An 18,243-nucleotide genomic window follows, 5' to 3' on the forward strand; every position below is an offset into this window, starting at 1 on the left:
AGCGTATGTGCCTTAAGGCTGAGTCACACATCAGTTTTTCATGTATGAGTGCTATCCGTTATTTTTATGGATAGCACTCATACCTGTAATAGTCTATGGGTCTGGTCACATGTTGGATGTTGGATTTTTTCCTCGGATGGAGTGGTCTGTACCAAATCATGAAGACATGTCCAATACTGATCTGAGTGTCTGATAAAAATCAGCAATGCAAGTCTAGGAGTCAGTGAAAAAAAAAACAGAATTTGGATGCAGTCATTGTGTTTTTCAATGACTGATAGATAGGAGAAGGTGGAGAAACTTTTTTTTTTTCCTCAGTGAAAAAACTGATGAAACTTGGATCCAACTCTGCTGAAAATCACTGATGAAACTCAGTTTGTTCTTCTTGTACATCAAAAAAACTGAAGTCTGTATGAGGCCTTGGTCTAAAGAGAAAGGTGTTCATTAGTTAGTGTCTTGTTGGCTTAGGTTATTAGCATTATATTTCCACATGGTACACTACCTTACAATCCTTCAGACATCCATTATCATCAGCCCGATCTCAGATTGTAATGCATGGACTGGCCATGTGTCTGCCGACCCACCAAGACAGCCTCATAGAAATAAATTGACCACAAAAAAGAAAAAAATAATAATGAAAAAGTTCAAAAAGTAGCAAATACTGCTGAAAGTCCTAAATAGGAAAGATAGTCAACGCAGGCAACCACCAACAAGAGATTCATGAAATGCCAGTAAAGTTTATTGAATATAAATTACAAAATCTTCACAAAGTCCAAAAATAATCAAGGGGTGATGAGTGGGATAAGTACGTCTAAAAAAGACAGGGCATGATGGAAAAAGCACCTGTACAGCACCTATATCCCTTGCATGAAATCCGTGTATGGAAATATTTTTCATAGGCCTAGTAGTATGAACACGGCCCGCCATAGAGCACTACAAAACACCGGTATCAATGATATATAACAGGAATATGGGCAGCTAAGACATAGAGTGCTGCTATATTTATAAGCCTTGATTGACAGGCAAATGGAGCCTATAAATATGTTAATTCAGTAGATAAGGGTATGCTCCCATGCAGGTCAACACTGTGTTCCAAATTATTATGCAAATAATATTTTCTCAGATTTTCCCAAATTACCTATATGAATTGCAGTCATTGTAATTTTCCAGTCAAATAACTATTAGAGTACAATTGATAGGTTTTTGTACAAACTACCTATGATAACAGTATATTTTTAAAAAAATAAAAAACTCAAACTGCACTCAAAATGCATGTTCCAAATTATTATGCACAACAGAGTTTTCAACCTTTTCATTTTAATAAAGAACAAAAAAAATGGTCATTTTTGAAATTATAAGCATTAGCAGGTTATTACAAGCTGAAATCAAACAGTTTTCAACTCAAAACTTTATTCTAGGTGATGTTACATTTGCACATAGGACCCCTTGTTCGAAAGGAGCTTCTGAACTCTCTCGTCCATTGAATTTGTCAGGTTTTGGATGGTTTCTGCTTCAATTGTTTTGCATGAGGACAGAATACCCTCCCAGAGCTGTTGCCACACCATAAGTTTGTCCCCTTTTATGCCCATAGCAGCCAGAGATGCAGATGTGTTATGTGCAGCATGAGACGGGGCATTATCATGCATGAAAATGATCTTGCTGCGGAATGCACGGTTCTTCTTCTTGAACCATGGAAGGAAGTGCTGTTTGAGAAACTCAACATACATTATGGAGTTCATCTTTACCCCTTCAGGGATCCTAAAAGGGCCGACAATCTCTCTCCCCATGATTCCAGCCCAAAACATTACTCCACCTCCTCCTTGCTAGCGCCGTAGCCGTGTTTGCATGGGGTGTCCATCAATCAGCCATCCTCCACTCCATCCATCTGGACCATCAAGATCATTTCATGCATGATAATGCCCCGTCTCATTTGATTTTCGCCATGTCAATGCTGGTCGTTCTGAAAGCTGGTGCTTAAGATCCCTGTCGGTCAGTAGAATCGGTCAATGTATTGTCATGATATTTTGAATATCCTTCCACTTTTCATTAAAAGTTGTTATAAATCTAGGTAACAGTTCGCCTGACGATCTATTGTATTTAGATCTTTTACGGTTAATCAGAAGATTTTGTCTCTTTGTGTTTTTAGCCCGTATAAAGGCTTTGTTGATATCATGTCTATGATAGCCATGATTTTGGACTCTATATGAGAGATCTCTTGCTTGTTTCAGAAATGTATCTTCACTGGAGCAGATACGGCGTGCTCTCAGGAACTGGCCGACAGGGATCGAACTTTTCAGTTTAGGGGGGTGAGATGAAGTGAAGTGCAACAACGAGTTGATAGAAGTTTCTTTACGAAAAATGATGGAATGGATGACGTACATCCTCCTTCCGATCATGCGTGGCGCACAGTCCTGCATCATCACGGGTGTGGAGCATCATCATGATTGGTTCTTCCCTTATATTTAAGATGTTACACTTTTAAACTAAGCCACCCCTCCTGACGAAGCCGCTTCCGGCGAAACGTGCGTCGAGGCTCTGCGCATCCCTTGCAGCTATTTCCACGCTCCAAGCACCTGCACCATGACTCATGGTAAATGGATACTCTGATATTTTCCCTGCCTAACTATTGCACAACAATGTTGTAGATTAAGTGCCGGATTCTCTATCGATATCTGTATGATTAATCTGCTACTGCACTGACCCGTCACATTGTGCTGTCTAAACTGGACCATAGGTTCACCATTTGGAGTCCCTATGATAGCTATGCATCCTAGTATTTGCACTTTATGCACAGAGTACTTTTTATGCCTATTGTGTATGCTGTCACATGCGGAGTACAATTAGACCTGCATGGGAGCATACCCTTATCGGTTGGATTAAGATATTTATAGGCTCCATTTGCCTGTCAATCAAGGCTTATAAATACAGCAGCACTCTATGTCTTAGCTGCCCATATTCCTGTTATATATCATTGATACCGGTGTTTTGTAGTGCTTTATGGTGGGCCGTGTTCATACTACTAGGCCTATGAAAAATATTTCCATGCACAGATTTCGTGCAAGGGATATAGGTCTCTGTACAGGTGCTTTCTCCATCATACCCTGTCTTTTTTAGCCGTACTTCTCCCACTCATCACCCCTTGATTATTTTTGTACTGTGTTAAGATTTTGTAATTTATATTCAATAAACTTTACTGGCATTTCTTGAATCTCTTGTTGGTGGTTGCCTGCTTTGACTATCTTTCCTATTTAGAACTTTCAGCAGTATTTGCAACTTTTTGAACTTTTTCATTATTATTTTTTTCTTTTTAGTGATATTTTGCTATTTTTTGCTATTTTGATAGAGATTCTATGGGACCATATATTAGTTTGGGTTCCCTTATAGGTTATATACTCATAGAAATATATGTAGCTGTGATGCTGGGTTCGGGAGACACATGGCCAGTCCATGCATTATGATCCGAGATCGGACTGATGATCATAGATGTCTGAATGAGGTCTTAAGTTGTGCAACACCATAACAAAAAACATTTTGTTCAATAAAATTGCACACAACCTCTGCATTTTCTGAGACCCTGCTTGTGAGAGTCATGTGCTATGCAGCAATGCCTATTATACATGGAAAAAAAAGGTTGCAGATGCTACTATGGATTGCCTTAAAGGGCTACTCCCATCTCCAAGATCCTATCCCAATATGTAGTAGGTGTAATAATATTAGCAAATACCACCAATTTGAAATGTAGTATAGTATTTTTGATTCGCTATCTCTCTTACCTCATGTGCAGGCATCGCAGGACTTTAGGTATCCACGGTTGCGACCACTAGCAGCTAGCTAGCTAACTGTCACTTTATCAGTGGACGTAGCCATGGATACCTAAGGTCCTGCAATGCCTGTATATGAGGAAAGAGACATAGCGAGTAGTGTTGAGCATTCCGATACTGAAATATCGGGTATCGGCCGATATTCGCGGTATCGGAATTCCGATACTTAATTCCGATACTATTGCAATATCGTATACCGGAATCGGAAGTTCCCATAATGCAATGAGACATTTTCATTTTATTCAGCCAATGAGGATCCTAAGAAGTGTGGGCACATCCTGTTAGGCATGTAGGCATCTTAACTAATGGCATGGCTGTGATTGGCTGCTGAAATGATGTCATGATGCACTATAAAAGCCACCGCCGCCATTTTGAGCTCACTCTGCTGTGAATTCAGTTAGGGATAGGACGCTGTTGTTCTGAGGGACAGTTTTAGCTACCTATTTGCTCTATACTGCTTTACCCAAGCTACTTTCTAAATCACTGTGCCTTGCAGTGCTAGTGCACAGTTCCCTGTGCTGTTCACCGCTATCTGCAAGGTCTGTGTGTGTGAGTGCAGCTCACCCTGTAGTGTGTGCTTCAGCCAAGTCTGGTTGTAGTGCACTCAGTGTGTGTCACTGCCTCATACATTGTCCTTTTTTGCCAATTCATAATTTTTCCTGATATCTCCTATTAGTGTGGTGGTTCCATCTGTATTCAGCTAAATTGGTTCCAAACACACTATATAGGAGTAGATAGAGAATTTTTTTTCCGTCTTGCAGCACTAGTGCACAGTGCTCTGCATCTGTACTGTTCACCGCTGTCTGCAAGGTCTGGTGTGTGAGTGCAGCTCACCCTGTAGTGTGTGCTTCAACCCCGTCTGGTTGTAGTGCACTCAGTGTGTGTCACTGCCTCATACATTGTCCTTTATTGCCAATTCATAATTTTTCCTGATATCTCCTATTAGTGTGGTGGTTCCATCTGTATTCAGCTACATTGGTTCCAAACACACTATATAGGAGTAGATAGAGAATTTTTTTCCGTCTTGCAGCACTAGTGCACAGTGCTCTGCATCTGTACTGTTCACCGCTGTCTGCAAGGTCTGGTGTGTGAGTGCAGCTCACCCTGTAGTGTGTGCTTCAACCCCGTCTGGTTGTAGTGCACTCAGTGTGTGTCACTGCCTCATACATTGTCCTTTATTGCCAATTCATAATTTTTCCTGATATCTCCTATTAGTGTGGTGGTTCCATCCATATTCAGCTAAATTGATTCCAAACACACTATATAGGAGTAGATAGAGGAGCCTTTCTGCAGCATTGGGCCCTGCAGCCCCAGCCAGATTAGTATTAGCCTATTTTTTGCAGCCTCATCTATTGCATTGTAGGTTACCTTCCTACATTGTAATAGCTACAAAAAGTTTGTGATACTATCGTTATTACATCTTTAGGCACATCCAGTGTCTTTTTGTGACAAAAAAAACCTAAATAAAGTTCACCAAACACTCCACTTTACAGTTGTGTAGGCCACATTAGCTCATATTAAAGTCTAGTCCACACTTTATAAAATTAGTGTTTCTTATACCTGTTAGCAGCTGTTCAGGAATAAGCACACTAAGCCCTTAGTACTTTTCTGCCTATCTTTATCAGTCTACCAAGATGAAGAAGGCAGGGAGTAAGGCATGTGGTCGTGGTCGTGGGCGTGGGCGTGGAGTTTCTGCAGGGAGAGGACGTGAGGATTCTGTGCCTGCAGGGAGAGGACGTGGGGATTCTGTGCCTGCTGCGGGCACCAGTGACTCAGCATCCCCCAGTTTTACCAGGGAACAGTCCTTTATGCGCAGCTTTGTAGGAGCTAGCCGTACCCCACTGCTGCGCGAGGACCAAATTGAAGCCGTTGTCGGATGGATGGCAGCTAACGCATCGACTTCAATTAGTTCCAGATCCTCTCAGGTCCTGAGCACTGAAGAGCACCCATCTGTCTCTTCACCACCTGCCAAATTGCCCAGGCAGTCAGAGAGCCCTGGACAGGAGCCATCTCTACTTCTGTTCTCTGAATCTCTTGGCTTGGAAAGAGGGGGCCAGCCAAGCAGAATTCGAGAATTTGAAGAAGAGGTAGTATGCAGTGATGCGCAACCGTTTTGTCTCTCTGAATCTGAAGAGGCGGGTGGGCCAGTGCCTATGGTCAGCAGCACACCTCAGTACGCATCTGATGATGAGACTCAGGTGCCACTTTCTGGTGCGTACTGTGCTGTCGAGACTACCCAGGAGAAGCAGTTGTTTGAAGAGGGTGGTGTAGATGATGAGGTCCTTGACCCATCATGGCGTGAGGGACAGGAAGGTGGTGGGAGCAGCTCTGAGGAAGAGATTCCCCGAACGGCCCAAAAAGGAGGGAGAGGGAGGGGGCAGACTTGGTTGCCTGTAGCCTCCACTTCGGCACCCATTAGGAGCATGGCTCTTCCAAAATCCAAAGCGGGCGCTCCCAAGACTTGCAGTGCCTGGTCCTTTTTTGACACAGTTGCAGATGACATTTGCTTTGTCAAATGCAAGCTGTGTAATCAGAAGGTGAAAAGAGGGAAAAGTGTCAGCAACCTCAATACCACAAATATGTGGAAACATGTGCGGACCAAGCACGTGGTGGAGTTACACAAACACACTGAAGACCTAGGCCAACCTACAGCGCCACCTACCACCTCTTCAGCTCGTGTTGTAGCCTCTTCCTCCAGCTCACACACAGCTGGTTCGGCTTCCTCACAGGATCGCCATGGAAGAATCTCTGGCACTGTTGTACAGAGACACAGTGTAATTCCACCCACAGCACCACTTTCCCAGTCATCCTCACACTCCCAGGCCAGTCTACAGCCATCGTTAGCACAGGCATGGGAGAAAAGGCGCCCATACTCGGCAAACCACCCCCGAGCACAGGCTCTGAATGCTGGCATTGCTAAACTACTGGCCCTTGAAATGCTATCATTCAGGCTGGTGGAGACTGACACATTCCGTAACTTTATGGCATTGGCAGTCCCACAATACAACGTGCCCAGCCGCTTTTATTTCAGCAGGCAAGCCGTCCCTGCCCTGCAACATCATGTGGAGGGAAAAATTAAACATGCGCTACAAAACGCCGTCAGTAGCAAGGTCCACCTGACCACTGATGCGTGGACCAGTAAGCATGGACAGGGACGATACCTTTCCCTCACTGCCCATTGGGTAAATGTTGTGGAGCCGGGTACAGATCTTGAGAGTGGCGCTGTACGTGTTCTGCCAACTCCAAGGATTGCAGGAATCCAGTCTGTACACATTGACTCCTCCTCATACTCCAGTTCCTCTGAATCAGCGCTGCAGGAGCCGTCACGGTCTACCTCCACATCGACCCGTGAACGGTTACCTGTTATGATGACCGATATGAGCACAGCCGTGGCCAAACGTCAACAGGCCGTATTAAAATTAATTTCTTTGGGGAATCGAAGCCACACAGCGCAGGAGCTCTGGAATGCCATCAAGCAGCAGAGTGACGTGTGGTTTGTGCCAGCGAATCTCCAGCCAGGCATGGTAGTGTGTGACAATGGCCGAAATCTGGTGGCAGCTCTGGGCCTAGGCAACCTCACTCACATCCCATGTCTGGCACATGTGCTCAACTTGGTCGTGCAGAGTTTTTTGAGGGACTATCCGGATCTTGATGCACTGCTTCACAAGGTCCGCATAGAGTGCGCTCACTTGCGGCGTTCCAGCAATGCAAGATCACGCATTGCAGCTCTGCAGCGCCGATTATGTCTTCCGGAACATCGCATCATATGTGACCTACCCACCAGGTGGAATTCAACGTTACATATGTTGGAGAGGTTGTGTGAGCAGCAGGCAGCAGTAATGGAGTACCAGCTGCAGCAGGCGCAAACAAGTCGCAGTGCGCGCCGTTCACACTTCACCACCACTGAGTGGGCCTCTATGAAGGACATTTGCCACGTTTTGCGTGCCTTCGATTATTCCACGCGGATGGCGAGTGCAGATGATGCACTAGTCAGCATGACTATCCCCCTTATCTGCCTGCTTGAAAAAACACTGCAAGCACTAAGGGACGAGGTTTTGGAAGAGGTGGAGGATGAGGAGTCACAAATGCCATCTGCTTCTCTACAGTCTGCGCAACGTGGTTCCTCACAAAGGCCTAGGCAGGGGACACTTTGTGAGGAGGATGAGGAGGAGTCAATGGATGAGGAAGACATCTGTCCAGAGGAGGGAGGTACACAATGCTCTAGTAGTCAGTATCTAGAGCGAGGGTGGGGTGATGCAGAGCAGGCAGAGATCACGCCTCAAGCAGGGGACAGCGTTTCTTGGCCAGTTGGCAGTCTGCAGCACATGGTTGATTTCATGCTGCAGTGCCTCAGAAACGACCGCCGCATCGCCCACATTCTCAACACGGCTGATTATTGGGTGTCCACCCTCCTAGATCCTCGCTACCGGGACAACTTACAAAGCCTCATAACACCATTGAACCGGGAGCGTAAAATGCGGGAGTACCAAGACGCACTGGTGCATTCCATCATGTTCTCCATTCCAACCGAGAGCAGTGCTGCTAGTGCTTTACAAAGCAGCTCAGTGCGTCGAGGCAGTGGAGGAAGCTCTGCACAAAGAGGGAGCAGAAGCAGCGCCTCAGCACAAGGCAAGACCAGTATGGCCGAAATGTGGCAAAGTTTTGTGTCCCCGCCGCCACAAATGTCTACACCATCACAGACAGCTCCAGTCAGCAGGAGGCAACGTTTCCGTCAGATGGTGACAGACTACATGTCTTGCCCTCTTAGTGTACTCCCAGACGGCTCTTCTCCCTTCAAGTTTTGGGTCTGTAAGCTGGATACATGGCCAGAGCTTAGTCAGTATGCACTGGAGGTGCTAGCTTGCCCTGCTGCTAGTGTATTATCGGAACGCGTCTTTAGTGCCGCAGGTGGTGTACTAACAGACCGTCGCATGCAACTATCCTCCGATAACGTTGACCGGCTTACTTTTCTCAAAATGAACAAGGCCTGGATCTCTCATGAATTTGCCAGTCCTCTTCCAGAATAAATAATTGGTTGGCAACAGTATCCAGGTCTCCTGTTCTGTTCATGTTTCTACCACCTGAACTGTAATCCCTGAGCTCCAACACCGCCAGTTGGCGCTCGGAAGTGCCGTCTGCACAGTCAACACTTGCTGCCGTGTTATTGGGGTTCAGTAACGTCAGCTGTTCTCCTGCTGTGCGGACGGCAATTTCTCCTGATTTGTCCACATCCACTGTACTACACATTTTAAAGTTGCTCCAATTACTCCTCTGGCTCCTCTGTTTTCATTCTTATCCCTGGGCTCCAGCACCGCCAGTTGGCGCTCGGAAGTGCTGTCTGCACAGTCAACACTTGCTACCATGTTATTGGGGTTCAGTAACGTCAGCTGTTCCCCTGCTGTGCGGACGGCAATTTCTCCTGCTCTGTCCACATTCTCACTACTACAGATTTTAAAGTTGCTCCAATTACACCTCTGGCTCCTCTGTTTTCATTCTTATCCCTGGGCTCCAGCACCGCCAGTTGGCGCTCGGAAGTGCCGTCTGCACAGTCAACACTTGCTGCGGTGTTATTGGGGTTCGGTAACGTCAGCTGTTCCCCTGCTGTGTTCACGGCAATTTCTCCTGCTCTGTCCATATTCACTGTGCTACTTATTTAAAACTTGCTCCAATTACACCTCTGGCTCCTCCGTTTTTAGTATTTACCCTGGGCTCCAACACCGCCAGTTGGCGCTCGGAAGTGCTGTCTGCACAGTCAACACTTGCTGCCGTGTTATTGGGGTTCAGTAACGTCAGCTGTTCTCCTGCTGTGCGGACGGCAATTTCTCCTGCTTTGTCCACATCCACTGTACTACACATTTTAAAGTTGCTCGAATTACACCTCTGGCTCCTCTGTTTTCATTCTTATCCCTGGGCTCCAGCACCGCCAGTTGGCGCTCGGAAGTGCCGTCTGCACAGTCAACACTTGCTGCCGTGTTATTGGGGTTCAGTAACGTCAGCTGTTCTCCTGCTGTGCGGACGGCAATTTCTCCTGCTTTGTCCACATCCACTGTACTACACATTTTAAAGTTGCTCGAATTACACCTCTGGCTCCTCTGTTTTCATTCTTATCCCTGGGCTCCAGCACCGCCAGTTGGCGCTCGGAAGTGCCGTCTGCACAGTCAACACTTGCTACCATGTTATTGGGGTTCAGTAACGTCAGCTGTTCCCCTGCTGTGTTCACGGCAATTTCTCCTGCTCTGTCCATATTCACTGTGCTACTTATTTAAAACTTGCTCCAATTACACCTCTGGCTCCTCCGTTTTTAGTATTTACCCTGGGCTCCAACACCGCCAGTTGGCGCTCGGAAGTGCTGTCTGCACAGTCAACACTTGCTGCCGTGTTATTGGGGTTCAGTAACGTCAGCTGTTCCCCTGCTGTGCGGACGGCAATTTCTCCTGCTCTGTCCACATTCTCACTACTACAGATTTTAAAGTTGCTCCAATTACACCTCTGGCTCCTCTGTTTTCATTCTTATCCCTGGGCTCCAGCACCGCCAGTTGGCGCTCGGAAGTGCTGTCTGCACAGTCAACACTTGCTACCATGTTATTGGGGTTCAGTAACGTCAGCTGTTCCCCTGCTGTGCGGACGGCAATTTCTCCTGCTCTGTCCACATTCTCACTACTACAGATTTTAAAGTTGCTCCAATTACACCTCTGGCTCCTCTGTTTTCATTCTTATCCCTGGGCTCCAGCACTGCCAGTTGGCGCTCGGAAGTGCCGTCTGCACAGTCAACACTTGCTGCCGTGTTATTGGGGTTCAGTAATGTCAGCTGTTCTCCTGCTGTGCGGACGGCAATTTCTCCTGATTTGTCCACATCCACTGTACTACACATTTTAAAGTTGCTCCAATTACTCCTCTGGCTCCTCTGTTTTCATTCTTATCCCTGGGCTCCAGCACCGCCAGTTGGCGCTCGGAAGTGCCGTCTGCACAGTCAACACTTGCTGCGGTGTTATTGGGGTTCGGTAACGTCAGCTGTTCCCCTGCTGTGTTCACGGCAATTTCTCCTGCTCTGTCCATATTCACTGTGCTACTTATTTAAAACTTGCTCCAATTACACCTCTGGCTCCTCCGTTTTTAGTATTTACCCTGGGCTCCAACACCGCCAGTTGGCGCTCGGAAGTGCTGTCTGCACAGTCAACACTTGCTGCCGTGTTATTGGGGTTCAGTAACGTCAGCTGTTCTCCTGCTGTGCGGACGGCAATTTCTCCTGCTTTGTCCACATCCACTGTACTACACATTTTAAAGTTGCTCGAATTACACCTCTGGCTCCTCTGTTTTCATTCTTATCCCTGGGCTCCAGCACCGCCAGTTGGCGCTCGGAAGTGCCGTCTGCACAGTCAACACTTGCTGCGGTGTTATTGGGGTTCGGTAACGTCAGCTGTTCCCCTGCTGTGTTCACGGCAATTTCTCCTGCTCTGTCCATATTCACTGTGCTACTTATTTAAAACTTGCTCCAATTACACCTCTGGCTCCTCCGTTTTTAGTATTTACCCTGGGCTCCAATACCGCTAGTTGCTGCTCAGAAGTGCCGTCTGCACAGTCAATGCTTGCTCCAGTGTTATTGGGATTCAGTAACGTCAGCTGATCCCCAGCTGTGTGTCCGGCAAATTCTCCTGCTTTGTCCACATCCACTGTAGTACGGATTTAAAACCTCCTCCAAATACACCTCTGGCTCTTCTGTTTTTAGTATTTACCCTGGGCTCCAGCACCGCCAGCTGGTTCTCGGCAGTTCCATTGGCTCTTGTACCTTCTGCTACCCATCCGGGTTCCAGTACCGTCAGCTGGTTCTCGGCAGTGTCTTTGGCACGGGTACTCCCTCCTGCCCAGCCTGGTTCCAGCACGCCAGCTGTTTCCGGGTAGTGTCAACGTCACTTTGCCTCCAATGCGTTGTCCTGTCGTGTTGCGGTCGGGTTAGCCGACTCTATGGTGCCTGCAGTTTAGGTGACTCCTATGTGGGCTGCGGGATCTGGCAATGAAGGCTGGTTCCATAGTGCCAATAGGACAAGCACCCTCTGTAGGACTGTGGGTTTTGGTAACTGCGGCCGGCTCGCGGCCTTGAACTTTTTTTTTACATGGGTACCTTCTGCTACCCATCCGGGTTCCAGTACCGTCAGCTGGTTCTCGGCAGTGCCTTTGGATTAGGTGCCTCCTTCTCGGTATCCAAGTTCCACCAACGTCTGCTGGTCCTTGGTAGTGCTTTCTGGCACAGGTACCTCCTGCTTAGTAACCGAGTTCCAGTAACATCAGCTGGTCCTCGGTAGTTCCATTGGCTCTTGTACCTTCTGCTACCCATCCGGGTTCCAGTACCGTCAGCTGGTCCTCGGTAGTTCCATTTGCTCTTGTATCTTCTGCTACCCATCCGGGTTCCAGTACCGTCAGCTGGTTCTCGGCAGTGTCTTTGGCACGGGTACTCCCTCCTGCCCAGCCTGGTTCCAGCACGCCAGCTGTTTCCGGGTAGTGTCAACGTCACTTTGCCTCCAATGCGTTGTCCTGTCGTGTTGCGGTCGGGTTAGCCGACTCTATGGTGCCTGCAGTTTAGGTGACTCCTATGTGGGCTGCGGGATCTGGCAATGAAGGCTGGTTCCATAGTGCCAATAGGACAAGCACCCTCTGTAGGACTGTGGGTTTTGGTAACTGCGGCCGGCTCGCGGCCTTGAACTTTTTTTTTACATGGGTACCTTCTGCTACCCATCCGGGTTCCAGTACCGTCAGCTGGTTCTCGGCAGTGCCTTTGGATTAGGTGCCTCCTTCTCGGTATCCAAGTTCCACCAACGTCTGCTGGTCCTTGGTAGTGCTTTCTGGCACAGGTACCTCCTGCTTAGTAACCGAGTTCCAGTAACATCAGCTGGTCCTCGGTAGTTCCATTGGCTCTTGTACCTTCTGCTACCCATCCGGGTTCCAGTACCGTCAGCTGGTTCTCGGCAGTGCCTTTGGATTAGGTGCCTCCTTCTCGGTATCCAAGTTCCACCAACGTCTGCTGGTCCTTGGTAGTGCTTTCTGGCACAGGTACCTCCTGCTTAGTAACCGAGTTCCAGTAACATCAGCTGGTCCTCGGTAGTTCCATTGGCTCTTGTACCTTCTGCTATCCATCCGGGTTCCAGTACCGTCAGCTGGTCCTCGGTAGTTCCTCAGCTTTCTTGTACCTTCTGCTACATTTCCAAGTTCAAGCTTTTTGAAATGGTTCTTGGTAATCACTCTGGATCTCCCTGACGAGGACCCTGAAGACGAGGACCCTGAAGACCAACCCTAAGAAGACGAGGACCCCGAAGACAATGACCCTGAAGACGAGGACCCTGAAGACCACCCCGAAGAAGACGAGGACCCTGAAGACCACCCCGAAGAAGACGAGGACCCTGAAGACCACCCCGAAGAAGACGAGGACCCCGAAGACGAGGACCCAGAAGACCAACCCGAAGAAGACGAGGACCCCGAAGACGAGGACCCCCGAAGACGACGACCCTGAAGACCACCCCGAAGAAGACCAAGAAGATGACCCTGAAGAAGTTGACCAAGAAGACAAAGAAGAGAAGACAAGCACCAAGATACAGAAAAACAAGAGACAGAAAACCAAGAAGCAGAAATACAAGAAGCTGCAGAACAAAAAGCGGAAGAACATTAAGCATAAGACTAAAAATCAGAGCAAAAGATAATATCTAAATTATAAGCAGAAGATGACTAAGCAGTGTATGGGGGTGAGTCCGTTCCTCCTCGTGGTGCCCCTGGAAAAGACCTGCTGCTGCAGGCCAAACTGAACGCGGACAAATCCTGTTGTAAATCTTTTGTGACGGGCAGAACGAAAGGTGTAATGTCCAACCTTTTATAGATAACAACTACAGGAATGCCTGTCACAAATAAGAATATGATGAAGAAGAAGAATATGAAGAAGATGAAGAAGTAGAATATGAAGAATGTAAAAAAAAGAATAATACGAAGAAGGTGAAGAAGAAGGTGAAGAAGAAGTGGATGAAAAAGATGCTGAGGATGATGAAGGAGAAAGTGTGGGAGAAGTAAAAAAGAAGGTGAAGAGCATGGAAGTAGTGAAACATAAATATCTGACAAAATATAAAAATACTTAACATAGTTAATATTTCCGTAACTCAGAACATAATAAAAAAATATTAATTCCTGCTATTCCATTTGACTGGGCTAAACCTCTATGCCTTTATTGTCTCCCCCACCTCCCCCAATACATTCTACATTATTCTTAGTTGTTTTCCTTCATGTAGAAATAACCTACAAGGAAAGAAAGGGTTTATTTTAATTCAGATATTTATGTCCCATTGACTTGCATTGGTTTCCGGTATCGGAATCGGCGATATCCGATACTTTTTCGGTATCGGTCCGATCCAATCCGATCCGATATTTCCCGATATCGGAAGGTATCGCTCAACACTATTAGCGAATCAAAAAAACTGCACTAGATTTCTAATTGGAGGTATTTGCTGATATTATTATTATTATACCTACTACATATTGGGATAGGATCTTGGAGATATGAATACCCCTTTAAGTGTCGCACTCACATAAAAAGCATTATGCTCAAAACTTCCTATTGAAAGGGAATCTATCACCCCCTTGCACTTGACTTCTAAGAAGGGCATACAGGTGATAGAAAAGTAAATCTATACCTACCTGTATACCTCATATTAGAGGTCTAGTTGCTGTGAAATGGCTTTTTATTCAGTGAAGTTTCCGATGCTTGTGGGCTGGGGGACGGGAAGAAATCCCTACCTATTGTGGTAATGACAATATTTCCCCCCTCCCCTTTACGTCACAGCGCCCTGTGACGTGCAATCGCCGTAGCCAGATCCCGCGCCGGGAAGTCACAGTGACTCGCAGGGGAGGGGGGAAATATTATAATTACCACAATAGGCGGGAATTTCTGAATAAAAAGCCATTTCACAGCAACCAGACCTCTAATATGGGACATACAGGTATGTATATATTTACTTTTCTATCACCTGTATGCCCATATTAGAGGTCAGATAAATCCCAGGGGGTGACAGATTCCCTTTAAGCCTTGTTTATTTTTATTAATTCTTTAGATTTTTTCCTTGGATTGGTTGAGCGCACAGAAGCCTTCAGACACCTTCCACTGATGAAAATATGGGTTGGACCAGTACCTTTCCTGATATTATACCATGCAGAAACTGTAGAGGTTAGTCATTTTTGGATCCATTAATATGTTGTTGCTGGGCTGTATAAACACAATGGGTGTGATACTGTGATTCATTAAAAGTGTTTTAGCCAGAAAACTGGCATAAAACACTTATAAAAGTACATTTTTTTGTGCAATGAGGAGCTGCAACTTTTAGCAATTCCATGCCATTTTGGTGGAGCTGGAGAGGATCCAGAGAAGGATGGGGTGCAGATACACCAGCCAATGAAATTCAACAAAAGTTTCTGCATTTCTTACACGAGAAATGTAACTCTAGTTCGTGACTGGAGTACACTTCTGGTGAGGTGCAAGGATGCACACACCACTGAAAAGATGTGCCAAATTCATTAAGGGGTGTGATCCTCTTAATTAATTTGGTGCTTCATATTTCAGCGAGCCCTTCATTAAGACTAGCAACTGCAACATCAGTCAGTGTTTACATACAATGCTATATAATGCTATGAAAGATAGCGCCAGGTAATTAACCCCCTCCTGTTTGGACAATTATTTATTTATTTCTTTTTTGAGCTTTTGTTTCTTCCATGGCTTTTTTATTTTTCCATCAACATGAGGGCTTGTTTTTTGCAAAAAAGTTGTAGCATTTATTGACACCATTCATTTTATCGTAATATTAATTGGAAAATGGAAAAAAAATTCCAAGTGTTTTGAAATGGTGAAAAAATTTCTCCCATTGTTTTTTAAGGTTTTGCTTTTAGGTTCATGGCCCCACTATCAGTATTTGGTCAGTATTCGGTCAGTATTTTTTCCCAGGAGTGGGAGCCAAAACCAGGTGAGAAACAATCATAGAAAAGGTATAATAGAAGCAAGTCACCAATTCTGCATTTATCACCCACTCCTGGTTTTCGCTCCCACTCATGAGAAAAAATACTGACCGAATACCGACCAAATACTGTAGTACATTGTGTAGTAAAAATGACCTGCTAGCCTGTCAATATGATTTTTTCAGGTCAGCATGATTATGGCTACAGCAAATTTGAATAGCTTTTTTTAATTAAAGTGATGAAAAAAATCTGAAATCTGTAAAAAAAATGTTTTGGTTTGTACTCCTGCCATTTTTACCTATAACTTTTTATTTTTTTGTTGTTGATGGAGCTGTGAGGCTTGTTTTCTGCACGGCAAGCTGATGCTGGCACTGGTATGATTTCGGGGTGCATAAAACACTTTAATTACTTTTTAGTGCATTTTTTTGTGGGAGTTGAGGCTCACATTTTTTTCTTTATGGCATTTTCCATATCGGTGAATTTACTTTATATTTTAATAGATGGCATCCGACTATACCAAATAGGTTTATCTTCTTTTATTTCTTTATTTATTAATGGGAAAAAGAGTTTTATTTTTAATTTCTTAATGTTTAAATTTTAATATTTATGACTTTTTTAACTTTTAATTTTTAGCTTCTTATTAGGAGAAATGAATCTGGGATCAAATTTTCTATATACTGACATACTTCTGTATTGCAATGCAAAGTCATATGACCTTCTCCTTTGAATCCACGCCACAAATTGAGCTTCACAGGAAGACTAAGATAGCAGTCATGAGGCCCATTGGCAACACAAAAATACAATGGCATTTACAGTACAGACCAAAAGTTTGGACACACCTTCTCATTTAAAGATTTTTCTGTATTTTCATGACTATGAAAATTGTACATTCACTCTGAAGGCATCAAAACTATGAATTAACACATGTGGAATTATATACTTAACAAAAAAGTGTGAAACAACTGAAAATATGTCTTATTCTAGGTTCTTCAAAGTAGCCACTAGTGTTGAGCGATACCTTCCGATATCGGGAAATATCGGATCGGATTGGATCGGACCGATACCGAAAAAGTATCGGATATCGCCGATTCCGATACCGGAAACCAATGCAAGTCAATGGGACATAAATATCGGAATTAAAATAAACCCTTTCTTTCCTTGTAGGTTATTTCTACATGAAGGAAAACAACTAAGAATAATGTAGAATGTATTGGGGGAGGTGGGGGAGACAATAAAGGCATAGAGGTTTAGCCCAGTCAAATGGAATAGCAGGAATTAATATTTTTTTATTATGTTCTGAGTTACGGAAATATTAACTATGTTAAGTATTTTTATATTTTGTCAGATATTTATGTTTCACTACTTCCATGCTCTTCACCTTCTTTTTTACTTCTCCCACACTTTCTCCTTCATCATCCTCAGCATCTTTTTCATCCACTTCTTCTTCACCTTCTTCTTCTTCACCTTCTTCGTATTATTCTTTTTTTTACATTCTTCATATTCTACTTCTTCATCTTCTTCATATTCTTCTTCTTCATCATATTCTTATTTGTGACAGGCATTCCTGTAGTTGTTATCTATAAAAGGTTGGACATTACACCTTTCGTTCTGCCCGTCACAAAAGATTTACAACAGGATTTGTCCGCGTTCAGTTTGGCCTGCAGCAGCAGGTCTTTTCCAGGGGCACCACGAGGAGGAACGGACTCACCCCCATACACTGCTTAGTCATCTTCTGCTTATAATTTAGATATTATCTTTTGCTCTGATTTTTAGTCTTATGCTTAATGTTCTTCCGCTTTTTGTTCTGCAGCTTCTTGTATTTCTGCTTCTTGGTTTTCTGTCTCTTGTTTTTCTGTATCTTGGTGCTTGTCTTCTCTTCTTTGTCTTCTTGGTCAACTTCTTCAGGGTCATCTTCTTGGTCTTCTTCGGGGTGGTCTTCAGGGTCGTCGTCTTCGGGGGTCCTCGTCTTCGGGGTCCTCGTCTTCTTCGGGTTGGTCTTCTGGGTCCTCGTCTTCGGGGTCCTCGTCTTCTTCGGGGTGGTCTTCAGGGTCCTCGTCTTCTTCGGGGTGGTCTTCAGGGTCCTCGTCTTCTTCGGGGTGGTCTTCAGGGTCCTCGTCTTCAGGGTCATTGTCTTCGGGGTCCTCGTCTTCTTAGGGTTGGTCTTCAGGGTCCTCGTCTTCAGGGTCCTCGTCAGGGAGATCCAGAGTGATTACCAAGAACCATTTCAAAAAGCTTGAACTTGGAAATGTAGCAGAAGGTACAAGAAAGCTGAGGAACTACCGAGGACCAGCTGACGGTACTGGAACCCGGATGGATAGCAGAAGGTACAAGAGCCAATGGAACTACCGAGGACCAGCTGATGTTACTGGAACTCGGTTACTAAGCAGGAGGTACCTGTGCCAGAAAGCACTACCAAGGACCAGCAGACGTTGGTGGAACTTGGATA

General features: G+C 45.3%; 1 protein-coding gene across 6 annotated transcripts in view; it reads left to right on the plus strand.

The window, feature by feature from the left end:
- Positions 1–18,243, plus strand: part of LOC141158262 (cytochrome P450 4V2-like) — a 171,162-nt gene that overhangs the window by 23,572 nt on the left and 129,347 nt on the right. For 4 of the 6 annotated variants that reach the window (XM_073645361.1, XM_073645362.1, XM_073645359.1 and 1 more), the window contains one exon: positions 14,903–15,015. The exons of the other annotated variants lie outside the window; for them this stretch is intronic. In XM_073645361.1, coding sequence (XP_073501462.1) covers positions 14,903–15,015 — 113 coding nt within the window. The remainder of the gene's footprint in view (positions 1–14,902; positions 15,016–18,243) is intronic. 6 annotated transcript variants of the gene reach the window in all.

This window comes from Phyllobates terribilis, unplaced genomic scaffold (assembly GCF_046119375.1).
Source record: "Phyllobates terribilis strain yellow unplaced genomic scaffold, ASM4611937v1 Scaffold_1__5_contigs__length_1240528914, whole genome shotgun sequence".
Classification (NCBI taxonomy): Eukaryota; Metazoa; Chordata; class Amphibia; order Anura; family Dendrobatidae; genus Phyllobates; species Phyllobates terribilis.